Below are 22,487 nucleotides of genomic sequence, written 5' to 3' on the forward strand. Positions count from 1 at the left end.
CTCACCACAGCCCTAGAAGGTTCCGTCTCAATCATGTGCTTAAAAATGTTCAAAAGAGCTCAATTAAAAGAAGTGCTGAGCCCCTAAATTAGGATCCTGCATTTAGGATGATTTTCAGCTGAAAATTCACCTAACTTTAGGCTCCTGCATTTAGGGCTGGTATTCATTTGCCTAGATTTAGGCCCTTAAGATAGGTTCCAAGTGCTGACAAGCAGTGCTAAGCACCTAACTCTTTTTCTCTGCCCTAACTCCGACCTGCAGCCACGCTCCTTGTAGCTCCCTAAATTTAGATTCAGAGTGAAACTTGGATTGTAAATTTAGGCTCTCAGCTCTAGTTGGTTTTCAAAGGGACTGATTTAGGTGCCTAACTCCTAAAGTTAGATACCTATATACCCTTTGAAAATTGACTCCAAAGTAAGCTGAAGGCTGTCAGCAAGGCAGGACAGGCATGGAGAGCTGTCTCTCTAACAGGTGAAAAATCTCATCAGCAAACAGATAAAATGACTAATCTGGAGCGTCCCCCCTCAGTTGACCACTGGACACAGCACCTTTCCCCTCAGAAGCCAGCGATCGCTCTCTCTTACTGCTCAGCTGTAGGAAAGGTGCAGAATGAAAGACGGCTGTCGTGCAGCAGCAGTATCCGCTCTGCCAGGTTGCAGAGGGGGGGCTGTGCCTTGTGGCTCCTGGCTGAGGACTAGAGGCTGCAATGGCTGGGCTAGGTGGAAACAGGGATGGGGGGGGTGGGGGCGGCGGGGGCGGGAGGAGAGTAGCACTGGGGAAAAAGATAGTTATGGATGATGGCTTAGTGGTGCCATAGTCCCAGCTGAATCAGAGTCCAATTGAGGCTAGAAGCTCAAAAGAGGCAGAAGGAAACAGCTGAGCCAGCCCCCTCTCCCCCCCCCCCCAAAAAAATGCCAACCCCTCCTTCCTTAAGTGTAACAGTAGAAGCATACAGTAGAGAGGTATAAATAGACTAGTGTTGTATTACATCATGGCAAAGTGAGAGCAAAGGGTAGAGAGGCCATTGATCCTAACCCTTGTAGCATGTGGCTAATTATATTTTACTTACAGTATGTGCTGGGCGGATATTAGTTGTTGAAACTGCCCTCTCCTGTCACAGTGAGGTGCACTGGAAGGCGCTCCACTGTATGCAGTGGTCGGGGGGGGGGGTGGCAGTGGGTGCTGCGACTGGGAGGACAGGACTCTCCCAGGAATGGGGGCTGTGTCTGCACAGCCTCACTTTACCTTCTTCTCCTTCAGATAGTAGGCAATGGCGTAGTTTCGATCTCCAGTCTCCTTCTCTGACTGAAACCTACCAATGTAAACAATGAGCAGCAGTGATCAGTGATGAGGTCCCCTTGCTGCCTGCGCTCTCCTGCCAGCTCTGCTCACCCGTCTGCCTCTTTAATCTTGTTGCCCGGCTGTATCTCTGTGAGCAGAGATACAGCTTCACTTCTAGCCTAGCACTCCCTCAGCTTTCTTTCTTTTTCTTTTTTTTTTTTTTTTAACATCTCTTTATTAAAGTCATTAGAACATTTACATTCCCAAACTTATACAACAAGACTTCTTGTCACAAAAATGGCTTCCTAATAAGGATGTTGTTAACATGACTCATATTTTGTTACGTCCCCCTTCAAACACACCACATTCATACCACACACACTCACCAAATGGCCAAGGTTGCCCTTAGCTGCTAAAATACAATAACAAAACATAACCAATTGACTTTGGTAACTTTAGCCCAAATTTGAAAATACCCCTGCAGAGATAGGAAAGCCCTTTAATGCATTTTGTTGCATTAAATCTTTCCGTTGGCGAAACGTTGGTAATGCATCCATTTTCCAGCATAAAAGAAGTGATTTCTTTGCCAGCAATAGAGCAACTGCAAGGAATTCCCCCCCATGGCAGTTGTAAATTTCTGTCCATTAAATATAAATAGTTTAGGAAACCCAACCAAGGCACATCACGGCCCAAAATGTTTTCCAAAAACACAATTTGGTTCCAAAAAGACTGCAGCTAATGGCAGCCAGTAAACATATGACAGAGTTCCTGTCTGAATATTACATTTGAGATACAATTCAGAGTCCCAGCGTTTCATTTTAACCCCTAAGACCCTGGTAACATAAACCCTATGAAGTAATTTATACTGAATTTCAAATTAGCAGATAAATCTTTATACAACAATGCAAAGGCCCGACTAATATTCTCATCCTGTACATTCTCTCCCAGATCTTCGCTCCATTGTGCAGCCAATCTCGGAACGTGAGGATAGATCATTTTGATTTCAAATGCATTGACCAAACTGCAATTTTATACATTTTAGGAACTGTGTCCAAAAACACTACCTCGTCTTTCTTGGACCAGCAGTGCAACCTGGTGCGACAGGAGATCCCTTACCCAGAAGGGAGGGAGGCAAACTAGCACAAGACTGCCACTTGAGGCTGAAGCACACATCCTTTTAGGGCTCCAGATTATCAGTCAGTCTGGTAACATTCTGATTCCTGCTATACTAGAATTTGTAGAATCAGAACCAGCCTCCATCAATAATCAACAGGACGGGATAGGACAGTGCTACCAGAAGTGGTGCAGCCTATCCTTGTTATTCTAAGTTAGCTGATAATAATCTGCCTCTCACAACGGGAGGGAGGGAAAACTCCCGTGAAAGCAAAGTTGAGCCCTTACGTTGAGTTGCTGAATCCCACATATTCATTCCCTGTCATCTTGGTCAGGAACTGCATCACCTGCAGAGAAGACAATCACAAGGCAGAGAGGGTTGTCAGCTCCTCGCATGGCTCAGGCTCCAGCTCTGTCTGCCTCAAGAGATACCACTGGCAGCTGAGGCAGGGCTCTCCTAAAAATCCTGGCATCCTCTATGCATTTCACCCTCAGGGGTGGGAGAGTGCCTCACAGCCACACTTGCTTCTACGGTGAGACACATGTAAAAGGCCAAGATTTTAATAATGGTGATGATAATGAAATGAAGTCTAGAAATATTTAAAATAATTAAATAGTGTAGTTTTAAACACACAAAGTCAAAATGTGCTGGTTTTTTTTTTTTATTTCCAAAGCTTTATTAAGTCTTGGTACAGTACATAACTGTTGTACAACAACAGCATAAAAAAAAAATCAACAACCCATACGCATGTATCATGAAGTCAAAATTCAATTGTATCCCATGTATCACAAATAAATATGGAACAAAAAGGGAAAGACTTGAATGTCTGTCATCATGCAATATAAACATCTCTACATAATAGGGCGGGTCCATGGCCCGAAAAATTCTGGTCACAGAGAGCTCAATATTGAACAGCAAAGTTAGAGAGCTAACTTGTTTGGGATATTCAATGGAACACTGCCGATTATGTGCGCCATTGAACATACCTGGATAAAGTCAAAGCTATCTGGCTAAGTTTAACTGGCTACAATATAGCACCTCAACCACAGTTATTTGTATATTGTTATAGACAGACCGTCATACTAGGCTTCATCAGTAGAGTGTATTTAAACACCTTAATAGCCTTCATCTTTATATATAATCATAGGTCATCAGTTATGAGAAATTAAATGGAGATCCAACAGCTAATATAAAAAAAGGTATAAAAAAAAGGAGGTGGAAAAAGGTGAAAAGACTGATTTTCTAGAGAAGCCAATTATCTTGTTCAGAAACATTCTAGAATTCTGTCCTCCTATGTGGGGCCTAAGATACATAAGAATCTGGAACAACCACCAGGTAGACCAATAGTGGCAACCATTGGCTCCATTTTGGAGCCCTTAACTTTTGTGGATTATTTTTTGAGGCCGTGATTCGGCTCACATAAGGATTTTGGATGAAATACAAGGTACTCAGGACATGATATTGGTTTCCCTTGATATCACATCTTTATATACGAGTATCTTGCAGCAAGAGGCTTTAGAAGCAATTCGGGATGTTTTGGAGACACGGGCTCACCCTCATTGAATTCCCACTGATTTCATAATAACCATGGCTTTCTATAGCCTTAAAAGAGAACTATTTTCATTTTAGGGGGGAGTTTTATAAGCAGATAAACGGAACGGTGATGGGAGTGACAAGGGCCCCTTCTCTGGCCAATTTATTTATGGCCAGATTTGAGCAACTATATCTATCTTCTGCTACATGGATCCAACAGGTAGCCCTTTGGGCGAGATATATTGATGATGTCCTAGTACTGTGGCAGGGAGATACAGAGCAACTGGGTCTCTTTATTGAATGGCTCAATTCGTTACATCCAAATATACAATTTTCTATGACATATGATTTTGAATCCATTAATTATCTTGATCTGACTATTTTTTTTAAAAAGGATCTAAGTTGGGTACAACGGTATTCCATAAGACAACCGATAGAACACCTTACTCCAATTTTCTAGTTACCATCCATGACATTTAAAGGAGAATCTTCCGATGGGTCAATTTTTGAGACTTAGACATCTTTGCTCCTCCATACAGGACTTTAAAAAACAAACAATCTGATATTTTATATAGGCGGTTATTAACTCGGGGATATCCGAATAAGATCATAAAAAGGGCATATAAAACAGCTCTCCATGCTGATAGAAGTTAGTTGCTTATAGACCACTTGAAGAAGAAAATATTACAGGTTGTGTTTTGAAATACACAGCTAAAGCAGGAGCAGTGGCTTCTTTGATACACAAATATTTGTTTTTACTACAAAGTTATCCTATTTTTATCAGCAGACCTTTAATAGTGTATAAACGTGGGAAAAATATCAAGGACTATGTGGTGCACTCCTGGTTATCAGAGGAGCTTACTGTGGTGCAAGTCACATCCGCCAAAAAAAGGACATTGGAAATGTAAAGAGTGTTCAGTATGTGCACAGACACTGACAGGACCTACATGGCGTGATGACTTGAATGAGAGAATATACTCAGCACAGTGTTATACGGATTGCAAGACAGCAAATGTCATATATATGATTGTGTGCCCTTGCAAGAAAAATATATTGGACGCACTTCACGTTCCATCAATAAATGTATTGTAGAACATCATGGCTGTATTACCACGGGTAAACTACAAGCACTAATAGTCCAGCATTGTGCGGACCATTCACATGTGTTTTCAGATCTTGAATGGAGAGTGACTGAAAACGTGCATAAGAACCCTAGAGGTGGGGAATTTCAGAGAACAACGTTGGATATATTATTTAGATACAGTATCACCTAGGGGCCTAAATAACGAAGTGGATTGGTACTCTTTCATATGAAATTGTTTCAATGACACTGTCATAACGTCAGTTGATTGACATACCTTTAGGAATAAGAGGGGTGGTTATTTGAAATATGGTGTCTGACATCATTTCCTGACTGAATGCATGCAGCAGTGAGTATTGTGTATTTTAGCGTTGATGGAATTAATTTATATTCTTGCACTACAAAAAAGTGTAGTTGTTTCTCATAGACCAAGTGAGTGAAGATTAGCCCTGAAGAGGAACGTAATGTTCGAAACACGGACCCGTGTCAGCGGTGGTTTGATGAGTGTTTCCTGCTGATGGAGAACTAGGCAATAACGTTCAAAGAGTTTTATTGAAGAAGCTGTGGAAAAGACTAATGATGAGAAATCTGAAAGTGGGATTGTTCCTAATGAGATAAGTCATAATAACTGTTTAACTGGTCACTGGTTTATTTTATTTGCAAGAAAATTATAACAAAAAAAGATAAAAAGATTTAGACAATCAAGAGCGAAAAAAAAGACCTATGATTATTAGGGATGTGAATCGTTTTTTGACGTTTAAAATATCGTCCGATATATTTTAAATCGTCAAAAATCGTTAGAGGCAATATACAATAGGAATTCCCCCGATTTATCATCAAAAATCGTAAATCGGGGGAAGGGCGGGAAAACCGGCACAGTAAAATATCCCTAAAACCCACCCCGACCCTTTAAAATAAATCCCCCACCCTCCCGAACCCCCCCAAAATGTCTTAAATTACCTGGGGTCCAGTGGGGGGGTCCCGGTGTGATCTTCCACTCTCGGGCCACGGGTGCGTTAATAGAAATGGCGCCGGTGCTACCTTTGCCCTTTTGCAATACGGCAATACGATTCGAGTGCAGGAGGTTGCTCCCGGACCCCCGCTGGACTTTTGGCAAGTCTTGTGGGGGTCAGGAGGCCCCCAAGCTGGCCAAAAGTCCCTGGGGGTCCAGCGGGGGTCCGGGAGCGATCTCCTGCGCTCGTGATGTCGGGGGACAGGAACCAAAATGGCGCCGGCGCTACCTTTGCCCTGTCATATGACAGGGCAAAGGTAGCGCCGGCGCCATTTCTATTAACGCACCCATGCCCCGAGAGTGGAAGATCACACCGGGACCCCCCCCACTGGACCCCAGGTAATTTAAGACATTTTGGGGGGGGTTTGGGAGGGTGGGGGATTTATTTTAAAGGGTCGGGGTGGGTTTTAGGGTTGTTTTAGTGTGCCGGTTTTCCCGCCCTCCCCCGATTTACGATTTACACGATTTAAAAAAAAACAAAACCGCGACGATCCGATTCCCTCCCCCCCCCAGCCAAAATCGATCGTTAAGACGATCGATCACACGATTCACATCTCTAATGATTATATATAAGGCTGAAGGCTATTAAGGTGTTTAAATACACTCTACTGATGAAGTTTAGTATAACGGTCTATCTATAACAATATACAAATAACTGTGGTTGAGGTGGTATATTGTAGGACTATTTTGATTTCCACTCACACTTTGTATTTTTTTGGGGACATTGTTTAGTTTACCTATATGATTAAAGTTAGCCAGATAATGCCGGATATTGGAATTATTTGACTAAGTTAGCCGGATATCTCTGATCCACTCCCAAATACCTCTAGCTTATCCAGATAAGTTTTATCTCGCTACTACTTAGCCAGATAACTTGGAGGTGTTCACTGCCTTGGGAAACTTAAAATCCCAGGTTTTATCCGGAAAAGTCCCAGCTTAACTGCCAGCAGAAGCAGGAGTAATTAATGAGATTAGCAATACGTAACAGAATATAGTCTACAAAAAGTGTGACTTTGTGCTCTGTTCCCCCTTCCTCTATGCTCCTATTTAGAGGGCGATTCCTACTGCTTATTGTCAAAGGTTCCACCAGCAGTACAAAGAGGAAAGGTGAAAATGGATGTCCTTGCTGAGACCCACAGCCTAGCTTGAAAACATCTGAAAGCGCACCATTAATCTAGAGCCAGAGCTTTTTTCAGGAGATACATGCTGGTACTGAGTACCAGCAACTTTTCCTCCTAACTACCTGAATTACCCTTTGGCTCCTATAATAATAATAATCCCTCAATGTGAACCCTATGCTGTCTCCACGCCTCCCTGTGTCTATCTCTTCTCTGCAGAGAAGGTTCTGGGTGATGAGAGACTGCTGCCTGAGCAGAGAAGGAGGGGAGAGAAGAGGGCCGATGCTGTGCCCCTGGGGAAAGAGAAAGGGGGATTCAGCCTTCTTGCTGGAAGGAGGGAGAAGAGAGATAGAGAAGATCCCAGAGGGGAGAGGGAAAGGGCAAAGTAGTGTGAGGAAAGTGGGAAATGTTAGGTAGGGCCCCTGAGCTCCTGTCATTGTCCATTTGTGTATGTAATGTGTGTGTGTGTGTGTGTGTGTGTGTTGGGGGGGGGGGGGGGGGGGGTATGTTGGAGTCCTTTTTTGTTACTTTTTGCTGAGGATGTACATAGAGGATAGGCCATATGGATTCAGAGTTTTCACCCAGACACTGACTAGTTTGAAGGCCACAGGCCAATTTCTGAGTGAACTCTTGTTTACTGTCTTGCACTGTGAAATGTTTAGGAACAGGCAAGAGTCTGTTATTCCATTAAGTCTATGATGAGAAAACTAGCAATTAACTTATACTAAAGCCTGAGCGAGAGAATGAAGGCAGCACAGCTGTTTCTGAAATCTGATAAGAACTCAGAGGGAGGGAACGCAGTTGCTTTCACAAGTATTTGTAGAGTATAAGGAGAAACAGCAAGAAAGAGAGGGGAGAGCGAGAGCCCTGGACATGATGATACGGCTGATCCTTTGAAAATGTAAGCTTTTTATGTCTATGTAGCAATTGTTATCTACCATTACTTCTTCTACACAATCTGATTTTATTTGTTCTATCATCTTATTGCTCAAATAAACTTACTTTCTTACCTGGAACCGTGATGTACCTAATCAAAGTTTGTGTGTGGATCTTTGTGTTGGGGTTAAGCTCCTGGGTTCAAGCCCCTAGGTATAATCCCAGTAATTGTGTGTGTTTATATGAGATTAGCCCCCCAGGTCAGAGCCCATGGGCAGGATACCAGTGTATACGGTCTGAACCCGTAACAAGGTCTTATGTTGGAGTTGCTGAGTCCGTCATTGTGTGTGTATGTGTGGGGGGGGGGGGAGGGAGGGGGTTGTTAGGCTCCAAAATGTCCAGACAATAAAAAATACAAAAAAAAAAAGCCTTTTCTATTTGGTTTAGTAACATCGTAAATGACAGCAGATAAAGACCCAAATGGTAATTCGAATGCCAGCTTTGGGAATGTGAATATGTAACATCTCTGATCTCTTTGCATTTTGAACGGTATAGAAGGAAATGTGTTTCTATTTCTATTTTTCTGGTGTTGCACTGCATGCAGAGTCTGGCTTCTTGGGGTTTCCAGTTCAGTTTTTGCCTGCCTACTATTTATAATTTGTGGTCATTTATTCTGCATTTGGTGAAGTCTGTCCATGTTCAGTCTGTGTGATCAAGGTGAGGTATTCTGCTAGTGTAGAGTTTCTGTGAAGTGATCTGTAGTAGTCAAGTTTTTTGTTTTCCCAATAGAAGGTGTATTGCTGTTCTATGTCCAAATTAATATTTACAATGCTATCATTTCACAGGTTCTGTGAGTAATGGTACTTTTCCCCAGAAAAAAAGCACTGACTATAAACATCACACCCAAATCAAAAGCATGTGTGGACACCAATGGAAAAGGCCAAGCAACACGGTCAAAGGCCTTCTCTGCATCTAAAGATAATAATATTGATTCCTGGGTGTTTCCATTAGCTAAGTGAATAAAATTCAGAGTTTATCTCACATTGTCACCTCCCTATAATTCTGTGATGAAATCTGTTTGTCTATAACTTTGGGCCAGTGTAATTCCAACTATCGGATGAGCTCTTTGCCAAGTTAATGAATAACAGTTATTTCTGCATTCAGCATTGTTCTAAGTAATGAGACTCCAATTTGAATGGCATTAAAGCCATTGGCCAGGTTAGGGGCAAGCTGAGGAAAAGATATCTCCTAAATCTAATAGTGAACCAGGCCTCTCCTGGACCTTTGCCTATTTTATTTGAATTTAATGCCTCTAAGACTTCTTGGGCTGTAATAGGGAACTCTAATGAAGCAGAGTCTCATCTCAGAAATTCATAGGAAATCATGATTGAAAATTGCAATCTGCTATCTCTGGTCTGCATACTCTAGTATAGCTGCTTCTAGTAATTTGAATTTCTAGCAAACATCTTTGAAAGCATGCATGACCATACTTTGAATGTTTTAATGCCCTATACTATGTTTCTAGTGATCTGGACTCTAAGAAGGTAATTTTCAACATAAGAACATAAGATATGCCATACTGGGTCAGACCAAGGGTCCATCAAGTCCAGTATCCTGTTTCCAACAGTGGCCAATCCAAGTCACAAGTACTTGGCAAGTACCCAAACAAATAGATCTCAAGCTACTATTGCTTATTAATTAATAGCAGTTTATGGATTTTTCCTCTAAGAACTTATCCAAACTTTTTTTAAACCCAGTTACACTAAGTGCCATAACCACATCCTCTGGCAATGAAGCCTTTGTGTCTGTGTTTTCTCTCTACCATACTCACAGAGTGAAGCTACATCAGATGGTGGCACAGTAATATAACAAATGATAAGAAGAACATAAGAATATGCCATACTGGGTCAGACCAAGGGTCCATCAAGCCCAGCATCCTGTTTCCAACAGTGGCCAATCCAGGCCATAAGAACCTGGCAAGTGCCCAAAAACTAAGTCTATTCCATGTTACCGTTGCTAGTAATAGCAGTGGCTATTTTCTAAGTCAACTTACTTAATAGCAGGTAATGGACTTCTCCTCCAAGAACTTATCCAATCCTTTTTTAAACACAGCTATACTAACTGCACTAATCACATCCTCTGGCAACAAATTCCAGAGTTTAATTGTGCGTTGAGTAAAAAAGAACTTTCTCCGATTAGTTTTAAATGTGCCACATGCTAACTTCATGGAGTGCCCCCTAGTCTTTCTATTATCCGAAAGAATAAATAACTGATTCACATCTATCCGTTCTAGACCTCTCATGATTTTAAACACCTCTATCATATCCCCCCTTAGCCATCTCTTCTCCAAGCTGAAAAGTCCTAACCTCTTTAGTCTTTCCTCATAGGGGAGCTGTTCCATTCCCCTTATGGCCGGCACCATCTTAAAAAATGGCGCGGGCCATCCATTGTTCCTAACATGTGATAGGGGCAGGCCAATGGCACAGATAGCCCCTGTCACATGGTAAGGGCAAAGGGCCATCGGCACCATTTTGATTAGTGGCAGCCGACGGCCCGAGAGCGGGAGATCGCTCCCGGGACCCCCACTGGGGTCGGGAGGGGGGATTCTAAATAATTTGATTTAAAGGGTCAGGGTGGGTTTGGGTGTTGTTTTTGTTTGTGCCCTTTCTTTCCGCCCCCCCCCCCCCCAAAACGAAGAAAACCGTACAAAAATTTCGTGGGGTTTTCCTATCGCTTTCGGGGACCTCCCGATACCAGACGGATGAGAAAATATTGTACAATATTTTCATCCGTCAGAAAAACGATTCACATCCCTATTAAGTACTACCCCAGAACAGATATATTCTTCTGTTACTTTCTCCCTCTTTAAATACTTTATCCTCTCCCCCTGTCTCACTCTTACCTATCCAGTGCCTTTGATTTGATATCTCATACCCCCTGGCCCCCCCTTCCTCACTTTCACCCCCTCAACTCTTGTTGTCACTCCCAGCCCCCCTTGCTCACTCCCTCATCCCTGCTCTTAACCCTCTGCCCCCTCCCTCACTTGCCATCTCACCCGTCCAGCTCCCTTTGCTCTTATCCCCCAGTCCCTTTGTCCATGCTCCCCAATTAATTTACTTCCCCAGCCTCCATTTTCACTTCTTCTCCTCACTCTCTTTTTCCCCTTCCTCCTCTCCACTCCCCATTTTGTCTTTACTCTCCTGTGCGATCCTCCCTGCATCACTCCAGACCACAAGGTCCACCTTTTCACTGGCAGTGCTTTTTACCTGCTTCCTCATAGTTTTCATATACGATACAAATACTACCAAAAGGTTCAGCAGGATTGATTCATAGATGCTAAGGCTACAGATCTTCCTCATCCTCATCACAAATTTATAGCCTTCAAATAGCCAGGAACACTAGGATATCCCCAGCGATCCCTTATGAACCTCTAAGGAACAATTGGAGCCCTCCAGAGTGAGGTTACAGGGCTGTCTGGCTGGAAGTAGGTATGCAAGCCTTCTCAGCTTGCTTGGCGACAAATAACAGAGCTTCACTTTGGCTCTCGGACAGGTCAGGCTCTTTTTTTCCTTTATAAGTCTAAAGCAGGTGAAATATCAACAGGGATTGCTGAGACTTGGGGCATGGCCTGTGTGCCCAGTCAAACAACACCCCTGGAGAGGATATATTACTTATGGGCATGTTGTAATATATTTTATATTTTTTTGAATTCTAATCTATATTGATATGGTATCATATTGTTTATTTTATGCTATTTTATTGTATTTAAATAACTATATACTGTTTGCTCAGTTCCTCAGTGAAAGAGGGGGGTTGACCAGGTGCTTTTTTATGTATTGTTTTCTGTATTTATGATGTTTTTAAATGTATTGGATTATCTAGGATGTATTTGATTATGTATTTATTATGAATTTGTTTGTATATTTCAGATGGATGTGATCATGTATATTTCTAATATATTTGATTATGCACTTTTTGTGTTTGTTTGATTGTTTGTTTGTTGTAAATCCCATTAGGTAATTCTTGGATGGACCAGAAAGGTGGTATATAAACTCCAGATTAGATTAGAATAGCTCTGCAAAATTAATTAAAGGATAGAATTCATAGAGTGGAACAGTTGCATAAATCTAGTTGTTTTAGATTGGCAGTTGAAGCTTTGATTCTGGCTGGCAACAGCATTTTACCCACAAAATTGGCCTTTTACAAAATTGCTCATCTGATATAGTAACATAGTAAGTGATGGCAGATAAATGTTGCGCTGGAAGTGGACCCTTGGCCTGGTGCAGGATTGGTACGGCCCTCTGGTTGGACCCAGAGAGCGCCTTCCACCAGGAGGCGAAGCACATGAGGAGACAGAGGCTAACTGGAGCTTCACCAATAACAGTCTGGGGTTTCTGCAGGTTGAGCCCTTGGGTACCCGGACCACCTGGACTTAGGTGGGCCTCAAATAGTCTCCTGTAGCGGAGGGGTGTGCCCACCACGAGCAAGGGTGTGTGGCTGATGCTGAGAGGATGGACCAGACCCGAACTGGAGGCTCCGGAGACCTCAGGGAGGTAATAGTTCAGGAAGGCTCTCTGGGTGAGGCAGGCAGCACCTGCAGGTCTAGTCGGGTGAAGGCCGTGGGTAGAATCCAAGCAGGTTGGTTTAGTAGTCACAGTAGGCCAGAAGAGAGTGTCCAAGTGAAGTGCAAGGATCAAAGCCAGAGTATCTGTCCAGAAGTGGTCAGCCAAAGCAGGGGTCAATACCTAGGTCAGTCCGAGCACAGTCAAGGCAGGCGAGGGTCAGTTCCAAGAAGCAGACGAAGAGAGTAGTCAGGCAGGCTGAGGTCAGTACCAGAGATCAGTCCTGTGTCCTTACCTGAGTAAGGACACAGGAAGGAACACAGGGCGCAGGAAGACTGGAACACACGGAGATGCTGGAACAAGGAGACACTGGAACAAGGAAACGCTGGAACACAGGATTAGGCAAACTAGAACACCACGGTGTCGACCCGATTGCCAAGTCGAGGTCCTGGGGAAAGGGCCTCACTACTTATAGGGCTGTTACGTGATGTCATCATACTGTGTCCGAATCGGTTTTCCCGCACTTGGCCCTTTAAAGCTAAGGACGTCGGCCATGCGCCTAGGGGAGGGGGCAGAGGCGGCCGAAGACGCAGAACCCCGACGAGAGGTCTGCTGCGAGGCCTGTGGCGTGGAGGAAGCTGGAGAGGGCCATGGTGAGCATCAGGGGCGGAGGGAGCTGGCAGCCGCGGCAAGATCGGAGCTAGTGGAGGGCAGCGCGAGGTGAGCAGGCCCGGTCGCAGCACCCACACGGCCGGGACGCGCAACACTAAAGACTTAAATAGTCCATCCGATCTCCCCAGTTAAGATAATATGCAAGTACATTTATGTGTGCAGCACCTGCTCATGCGTAATTTTAGATGGATTGCATGGAGGCAATCCTGGGGGTGGGGAGGTAGGGAAGAGTTTGGATTTACGTACATACTTATGGATTTTAAGATGTGTGCGCGTAAATTTTCCTGAATATTGTCTGTGCACAAATAGGTGCATGCTGGTAAATTTAGTGGGATAGCTTTCAATGTGAAAGTATATGCATAAGTCCACTTTGAAAATTGATAATTTAGGGAAGCAGTTTATAAAATTTAGCCCTTTAGCCAATATATGTAAAATGCCTGGGTTGATCCTTTCAGTTAATCCTTAAGAAGCCTTTGATAAGGCTAGGGTGGTCCTGTTCCTTCTTCACTATTGGGCTTTTTTGTTTTCCTTCTGTATATCTGGATTGGGTGAGGGCCCTGAAATCTAACCCTGGTGAGGATTCTGGAAAATGGTCAACTCTCTCCCTTCCTCTTTTTTTTGGTCAGATTTTGCGAGGTACAAGGCAGGGTTGTCCTCTTTCTCCTCTCTTATTTGATGTGATTGTTAAGCCTTTGGCTTCTAAAATTGTTTCTTGCTCTCTTACTCGTGGCTTTAAACTTAACTGAGTCCATCATAATAAATGTCTTTATATACCAAACTTTGGTACCACCAGTCCTGATAATTTTGAATGGATTATTGTAGGATTTCTGGTTACAAAATTAATTATTTTTCAAAGCTGGAGATCTTCTAGGTGGGGCCTGTTTTGAGGAACCCACCTGCTTTCTTTGCTTCAAACTGTCTGCTAATGGGTTTAATTACTTAGTACAGGGTCTGCAATTTGTGGCTCCTAAGCTCCATGCAGCCCTTTGAAGATCTGAATATGGCTCTGTCATGGAGGTGCTGGCCATAATGGCACGGGCTGAAGAGAACAAAAAGGCTGGGGATAGGGGAAGAGAAGGAGTGCAGGGGACTAGGGGAAGAGAAAGAGAGAGAGAGAGAGAGAGTGTGTGTGTGTGTGTTTGTGTGTCTCACAAACCCATTGAGTTGAAACACTTCGGTGCCAGGTGAAAGTAATAATGGATTTATTATTAGCATGTAGGAATAATTAGACAAAGGGAATTGCTACAAATAACACTAAATGGTTGACTGCAATAATCAGACAAGGAGAACAAGCACAATAATTGGTACAGTATTATATGAATACCTACAGTAGCTGAATGTAAACCGATGTGATATCTCAGATCGAATGTCGGTATACAAAAAAATAAATAAATAAAATAAATAAATAATTGCTGGGGAAGAGGGGGTGAGGAAGAAGCAGTTTACGGCAGGTTGCGGCTATCAGAATATTTTTAACTAAGAAAATACCAGTGAAATAGCTCTTCTATTTTGAAAGACTGCAGACTCCTGAATTAGTAGTTCAAAGTGGGCCAGATCTTAAAATCTACGCCCGATTTTATAACATGCGCGCGCATGTTATAAAATCTGGGCTCGGCGCGCACAAGGGGGTGCACACATGTGCACCTTGCGTGCGCCGAGCCCGAGGGGAACCCCGATGGCTTTCCCCGTTCCCTCCGAGGCTGCTCCGAAATCGGAGCGGCCTCGGAGGGAACTTTTTTCCGGCCACCCCCCCACCTTCCCCTCCCTTCTCCTATCTAACCCACCCCCCAGCCCTAACTAAATCGTCCTCCCTACCTTTATTTCAAAAGTTACGCCTGCCCAAGGCAGGCGTAACTTGCGCGTGCCGGCTCGCCATCCCCCAGCACAGGCCACTGTGCCGGGGGATTCGGCCCCGCCCCGGACTGCCCCCAAACTGCCGCCATGCCCAGGACCCACCCCCTGGCCCACCCCTTTTTCGAAGCCCCGGGACATACGCGCGTCCCGGGGCTTGCACGCACCACTGAGCCTATGCAAAATAGGCTTGGCGCACGAAGGGGCAGATTTTCTCAGGTTACACACGTAGCCTTTGAAAATCTGCCCCAGTGTGTCTAACTTTTTTACCCTGTTTAGTTCTTTGACCCTGTTATTACCCCACCCCCCACCCCCGCCCCCAGGCCTAGGCTCCTCTCCACTGGAAACACAAATTCCACAACTAACATGTCCTTTCGATAGTGGGGCCAGAATTCAAAAGACACAGGCATGTAACTATACGAGTTAGGCACCTGCATTTCTGAATGTAAAAATTTTTTAGAAGCTTACCACCAAATTTAGTCACTTTAAACCACAAGGTGCCTAAATTAGAACTTCTGAAAAGTGGGCGAGGACTGGGGCAGAGATAGGGCAAGGAAATGAATTTAGGAGCTAAGTGTTCCCAAATGTGGTTCCTTAATTTAGGTCCACCTGATAGCTGTACTAACTTTAGGAGCCTCAATTTAAGGTGCTTAACATTGCAGATGCTAGGAGTCTAAATGTAAGAGAAAGCTAGTATATTTTGTGAAATCATATGTGTTTCTCAAAACAGTTTCGGATGTATAGACGAAAAGGGTATACTTAACAGAAGCAGGGGAGGGAGAAGGCAGAGGGAAAGACAGTGAGAAAATCCTCACCCAAAGAAGCAACTCAACTGCTCTATTCATAAGAAAACTGTTTGTGCTACAATATTATTTTTGCAACTATTGTCATTGCTATTTCTGTATATTACGTTTGCTGCCTTGCTTTCAGGAATATAACCTAACATTACCAATAAACACTGCTTATCCTGGTATCTTGTGTGCTGATTCAGAGTGTGAGTGAGTGTGGCTTTGTGTTTTCTTACAGGCCAATACAGAATGGTACGCTCGGCTGAGCACACCGTTTAGCCCCGATTGACCGCACGTTTTACATGCGCTATTATTACCCCTTATACAGTAGCGTTCATCACAGCACGTTTTACATGCGCTATTATTACCCCTTATACAGTAGCGTTCATCACAGCAAATGCATGTTGATGAGCCTATTATTTATACCCGCAGGATACTGAAAGGAAAATGTGCAGCCAAGCCACACATTTTACTCAGAAATTAACTCCTGTCCAAAGGCAGATGTGGTGGGGGGAGGCATTAATCAGGGACAACACCGGGAAAGGTGTACAGAAAAGCAGAAAAAACTACTTTTCTGTACACCCTCCGACTTAATATTATGGCTATATTAAGTCGGAGGTCCCCAAAATTAAAAAAAATAATAAATTTGCCCATGGCCCGCGGGTTGGAAAACGGATGCTCAATTTTGTTGGCATCCATTTTCTGAACTCGTGGCTGTCAGCGGGTTCGACAACCGATGCCAGTAAAATTAAGCGTCTGTTGTCAGACCTGCTGACGGCCGCTGCTTCCGCCAATAAGGAGGCGCTAGAGATGCGCTAGTGTACCTAGCGCCTCCTTATTTGTGCCGGCACTAATTTAAATACTGAATCGCGCGCCCAGGAGAGGTGCCTGGGCGCGCGTCGGGAGAGTGGGCGCTAGCCTCGGAGCACCGGCTCTCCAGCGGAGTTTATTGAATCGGATTGAAAAATAGCAGATCCTCTCAGGAAGGGAGCTGGCAGGATACTGGCCTTGCGTATACCAGTCCTTTGTGTCTTTGTGTTTTTCCACACCAGCACAGTGAACCTGCAACAGCATCTTAAGGCTCCTAATTAAGGCATTTTAAGTTTGGTGCTCAGCCCTCTTTTGAAAACTGGGCTCAGTATTATCAGAAATATCTAGCAAACTGTCCTTCTGGAGAATTGTACTCTACCCCCCACCCCCAGCCCAGCCCGCCATCTCCCTCCTGCAAAACATTTTGGTTCTTTAGATTGGAAATATAGAAAGCTTTAGCTACAAAAGGAAGGGAATTTTGGGGAATTTTAAATGCTTCCAACAGGCAGCAACAAAAAAAATGTCATGCGCTGAGGCTGAACTTAACTTTGGACCGTTTATCAGTCTTGAATCTCTACTTTTAATTTTGTTCTAATGAAACGATTTAGTCATTTTGCAATACTGAAGCAACCACTTCTGGGTGGGTGGCACAGCCGCACCTTTCTGGCACAGACAGCATCAATAGCAGAAGTGGGATATGAACTTTAATCTCAGGATTGATTTGAAGTTCAATGACCCAAACATGAGACCACTTCTCTTTGTACCAGTCTAAGAACAAGACATAAAATACTTGCAGAATGCCCTCATATGGGGCCTGATTTTAAAAAGCATTTATGTACTTAAAATTGGGTTTTACCCATGTGAATGCGCTTTACCCGTGTCAGTGGGCTTTTGAAAATTGCTACAATATACGCCATTGAATTGTCCATAGGATATTTACGTGTAAGTTGACTTTACACACGTAAATGGCTTTTTTAAATTGCTACAATAGTATGCTACATTTACACGTCTAGCTCCTTTTAAAAACTACCTCCACGGCTATCTGTGGAAACTGACGAGAAAGGCATCAACAGGAAACTATATTCGATCTCCTAATCACCCACCCTGGTCCTGACCCGGGTCCTTCCCACAGCAAAAAACTCACATAGTCAAACTTCTCAGCTTTGTTGTAACCCATCTGAAAAAGACAAAGAAGAAGAGCAATTCAACAAAGTTGCCACATGTTCTGGGAAGGTTTTTCAAGTTAATACTCATATATGGAATCTGTGCTAGTCCTAGAGGTGATGGGCTCTGTGTTCCTGTGCCCAGCCCCCGAGCCACCCAGCCTTCATGAAGAGAAGAGGTGCATTCTTGTACCCATCTCATCTGTCATCCAGTCCCAGCGGTGAGAGGCTTTGTATCTATGCACCCATCTCCTGAGTCATCCAGTCTTAGGGTTAAAAGGCTCTGTATCCATGCACTCATCCGCCTAAGCCATCCAGGCCGAGATATGAGAGATTCTGACTCCCTAGAGGCGAGAGGCTCGGCAACCCTGTGCCTATCCACTCAGGCATCCAGTCCCAGAGGTGAGAGGCTTTGTATCTATGCACCTGTCCCCTGAGCCATCCAGTCTTAGGGTTAAAAGGCTCTGTATCCATGCACTCGTCCCCTAAGCCATCCCAGCCAAGACATGAGAGATTTTGTCTCATGTCTCGGTCGGGATGTCTCTGTGCCCATCCACTCAGCCATCCAGTCCCAGAGGTATCCCTGCGCCTGTCCCCTGAGCCATCTAGTCCTCGAGGTAAGAGGCTCTGTATCCCTGCGCCTGTCCCCTGAGCCATCTAGTCCTAGAGGTAAGAGGCTCTGTATCCCCGAGTCCATCCTGAGTTGTCCAGTCCCAAAGGCGAGAGGCTCTGTATCCCTGTGCCTATCCTCTGAGACACCCCAGTCCTCCAGGTGACACTCTGTGTCCATGTGTGTTGCATTTTATGCAATATGACTCTGCAAAAAGACACCTCTGACTCCTGATGGAATCCATTTTATTCCTGACGCCCCAGACAGTTTCTCAGATATTCTGTGCAAGCTGGTCCTGTGTCTCTCACCTTTATCAAAGAACAAATCACTATGGCCCCAGCATTCACCATCGGATTGTGAGGTTTACCTGGAGTGGAAGAGAAAACCATAGCACAAGAATGACAGAGAAGCAGAGGCCTCATCTGCCCCCATTTATTTCACAGGTTCACAGGCTACACTGGGGTGGGGAGGGAAGGAAGGGGAGAGGGTCAGTGGACTTCAGACCAAACAAGGGATAAATATATGTATACTGCACATGCACATATCACATTTCTTTTTGCTTTAATTTTTCTACTCAGGGTTTTGCTTTTTACTCTGAACAGTTTAACGACATATTGTAATCTAATTATCTATTTTGCAATCCACCTTGATCAGAGTTTCTAGAAAGGTGGAGATTAAATTAAAATTAAATGACCCTACTGTACTTTCTAAAGGGACACAGAAGGGTGATTTTGTTCACCTGTGTCCTACGATGCTAACAAGCTGCTCTTCCCTCCCTGCCATTAAGTTCTGAAGACACACTGACAGGCCGATGCAATAAGGTGCGTCCCCGGCCTAGCACGTGGTTTTACTCCCGGCTGGGTGCGCATTTCAGGTATGCAATAACAGCGTCTGATGCAGCAAGGAGATTAGTGCACTCTAACCAAAGCGTATCGGACTGCACCCATTGCATTTGAATTCCATGTAAATGAAAACAGCTATTACCACCTGATGCAGGAAAGCGTGTCCAAAGGCTGAGCACCCAACACACATTTTTTTTATTTGCCAGAAAATGAACTCCCTTGAGGAGTCAAGATGGCGACTTGTGTGTGGCGTCTGTTCGACTCACCTCGAAAATTTCCTTTTCTCTCCTGGATGTTATCTAAATATCCCTTCTAAACATAAGGGGAGAGTGCGGGTGTTTCCCCTCGGAATCCCCCCTCCCTTCGGGGCAGCGTGCCACGCCTGAACTCGCTACAATTTACCCATTGGGGGCTGTGGCTCCCGCTGACGGGTCTGGAAGAGGAGCCTCCGTCTCGTCCGGGGAGATTTCTCTGAACCCTCCAGTCCTACGGGCACCACAGGCGTTATCCTCGCGTCTTCCTCTGGAATTAGTACTAGCAGACCCGGGACTGGACAACTCAGGGCAAGCTACAGCGGGAGTAACCACGGAAGGTGTGGCCGGAGAAGCAATATCGATGGCGGGGGAGTGAGGCTGTGCCGGCGTCTGCAGCTGCTTTACAGTTTGCTCCCTCCGATGGAAGAGAGTTCATTCCGATTCCTACACCGAATGCTTCAACGTCTAATGCATCTGCTAGGACTCTGGAGCATTTGCCCTTATTATCTTCACTCCCCAACCCGCTGTGGTGACTTCAGACTCTCTCTGGGAACTGATGACTCAGCTGGGCCTAGCCTTTGAAAGTTGTTCTTCACAAATATCCCAGATTTCTTCAAAATTGGGCACCCTGACACAGGAACACAGCTCTCAGCTCATGGAACATTCTAATAGGATTCAAAACCTACAATTTAGTCATCTTTAGTCCAGGAACATATGGCTTTAAACAGGAAAGTTGAATTTGTTGAAAATCATCTAAGGTGTTTGAATTTGAGGTTTTTGAACATTCCTAGGATAACTGGTGAGCTGCCATGAGTCACTCTTCTGAAGTATATGACTGAAACCTTACATATTCCGCTAGATAATATTCCTTCGTTTAATAAGGTGTATTTTCTTCCATTTTCACGAACAAGAGAGAATGAGGCACAACATTTATTGGCTTTAGGGAATTTAACTGAATTCCTGGAGTCTTATACTACAGAGATCTTTGAAAGAGCAACATGGCCTTGGTTTCTGTCAGATAAAGTGGGTACACCCTTCCTCTGCGAGGTTCAGTGTTGGGTTACAAGTTTATGGCACAATCAAATGAGTAGTGAGCCAGTAGAGTGTCTGCAGCTTTCTTGGAGAATATGTCTCGAAAAGAGGAGTACTGCAGGGGAAGACCCGGAAGAGAGGTGGTAGTTGTCAGGCAAGGCATAGGAGTCATGACCTCTAAGCACTTTCCATGGCAGGGCTTGCCCCATTGAGACAGTTGTAAGGTGCTCCAATCGAATTGTGGTGTGTGCATTTGTAACCATGGCAGTCCAAGCACCACAGGATGTATAGCCTTATCTAAGACCAAAAAGGAGATGGTCTCCCTGTGCAGTGACCCGGTGGGAAGTTGGATTGGCGTGGTGGAGTAGGTAACTTCGCCTGGTAATGGCTCGCCATGAATTGAAGACAGTAGCAATGGTGTAGGTGTCCGGATGGTGGGGATTCGTAGGTGCTCCATGAGTTGTCAGAGTATAAAATTCCCACTGGCCCTGGAGTCAACCAGAGCTAGGGTGTGGAATTCTAGGGCATCCACGTTAATGGAGACAGGTAGTGTTAGCAGAGGATATGGCGCGGTCAGGCCTAGGAGGAGTCCTCTGGCAGATCCTAGCCCTGGGAGTTTCCCGCACAGAGTGGACAGGAGGGTACCGCATGACCTGGCTGGCCACAATACATGCAAAGACCTGATCTTTGTCGATGACGCCTTTCCTTAACAGATAGATGACTGCAACCCCTTTGCATTGGTTCCTCCTCCTCGATACTGGGTGCAGGAGCAGTCTGAGTTGTAGATGTTGGATGAATGCGTGGAACCCCCAATGACATTCTCTTGGATCTTCTAGCCTTGTGCGACCGCTCACACAGACGACGATTAATGCGACCGGCCAGGTCGATAAGGGAGTCCAAGGCCTCAGGAAGTTCACGTGCTGCTAATTCATCTTTGATGCGTGAACTTAGACCTTCCAGGAATATGGCTAGCAGGCAGCCCAGATCCCAGTGTAATTCTGAGGAAAGAGTCCTAAACTCAATGACATATTCGGACAGTGATCTGGCACCTTGTTGCAGATGCAGGAGTGCGGATCCAGCGACGGTCTTGTGACCGGGGTTGTCAAATACAGAGCGAAATAGGGCAAGGAAGCTTGTCAAGTCGTTGAGAACTGGATCCATTTGCTCCCAAAGGGGTGACGCACAGGCCAGGGCTTTTCCATCCAGGAGGGATAAGATCTACGTAGTTTTGGACAGTACGTCGGGGAAATATGCAGGTTACAAAGAAAAATGCATGCTGCACTGGTTCATAAAGCCCCTACATAACAAGGGGTCACCTGCAAAGCGAGGGGGTGCCGGCAAGGGCACAGAAAGTGAAATGGCAATGCATGTGAAGCAGAACGTGGCTTGGCAGGCGTCGAGGCTGAGTCCAGCCGAGTGCTTAATTGGTTGATGGCGTTAGCCAAAGTCTAATACCTTTTCCTGCTCTGATATTCACTGGACCAGGCCAGGGATGGCCTGAATTTCTGAGCCCTGTGCCGGGTCCATGGAGTTAGCAATCTGTTATGACTTGTAGGTGGGCCCTGGGCCGAGGTGAGAGATGTTACCACCCATAGGGAGGAGCCCTGTGAGCCTCACCATCGGGAGGCACGGTCTCAGCGGAAGTCAGACACAGCTGTGGAATAGAGTCTTTATTAGAGAGGTAGAAAGGCACAGCCCACGGAGTGGGAGGTGCAGGAAAGTAACAATGTCTGAGCAGAGGGGTATACCCAGAGGGAATACCTCAGATGTGGAGATCTGGTAATGGTCCGCAGAGCGGGGTATGCCGAAGAAGTCTCTCCAGATACATTATATCAGAGGTGGCCAACTCCAATCCTCAGGAACCAAAAATAGGCCTGGATTTCAGGAT

At 44.8% G+C, this 22,487-nt stretch overlaps 1 protein-coding gene across 4 annotated transcripts in view; it reads right to left on the reverse strand.

Moving 5' to 3' along the window:
* The window catches only part of GLS2 (glutaminase 2), a 69,329-nt gene that overhangs the window by 8,207 nt on the left and 38,635 nt on the right, over positions 1-22,487 (reverse strand). For all 4 annotated transcript variants that reach the window (XM_029594817.1, XM_029594820.1, XM_029594818.1 and 1 more), the window contains 4 exons: positions 18,780-18,838; positions 17,843-17,875; positions 2,683-2,741; positions 1,246-1,312 (listed from right to left, as the gene is read on the reverse strand). In XM_029594817.1, the coding sequence (XP_029450677.1) occupies positions 1,246-1,312; positions 2,683-2,741; positions 17,843-17,875; positions 18,780-18,838 (218 nt within the window). The remainder of the gene's footprint in view (positions 1-1,245; positions 1,313-2,682; positions 2,742-17,842; positions 17,876-18,779; positions 18,839-22,487) is intronic.

This window comes from Rhinatrema bivittatum, chromosome 3 (genome assembly GCF_901001135.1).
Source record: "Rhinatrema bivittatum chromosome 3, aRhiBiv1.1, whole genome shotgun sequence".
In the NCBI taxonomy this organism is placed as follows: domain Eukaryota; kingdom Metazoa; phylum Chordata; class Amphibia; order Gymnophiona; family Rhinatrematidae; genus Rhinatrema; species Rhinatrema bivittatum.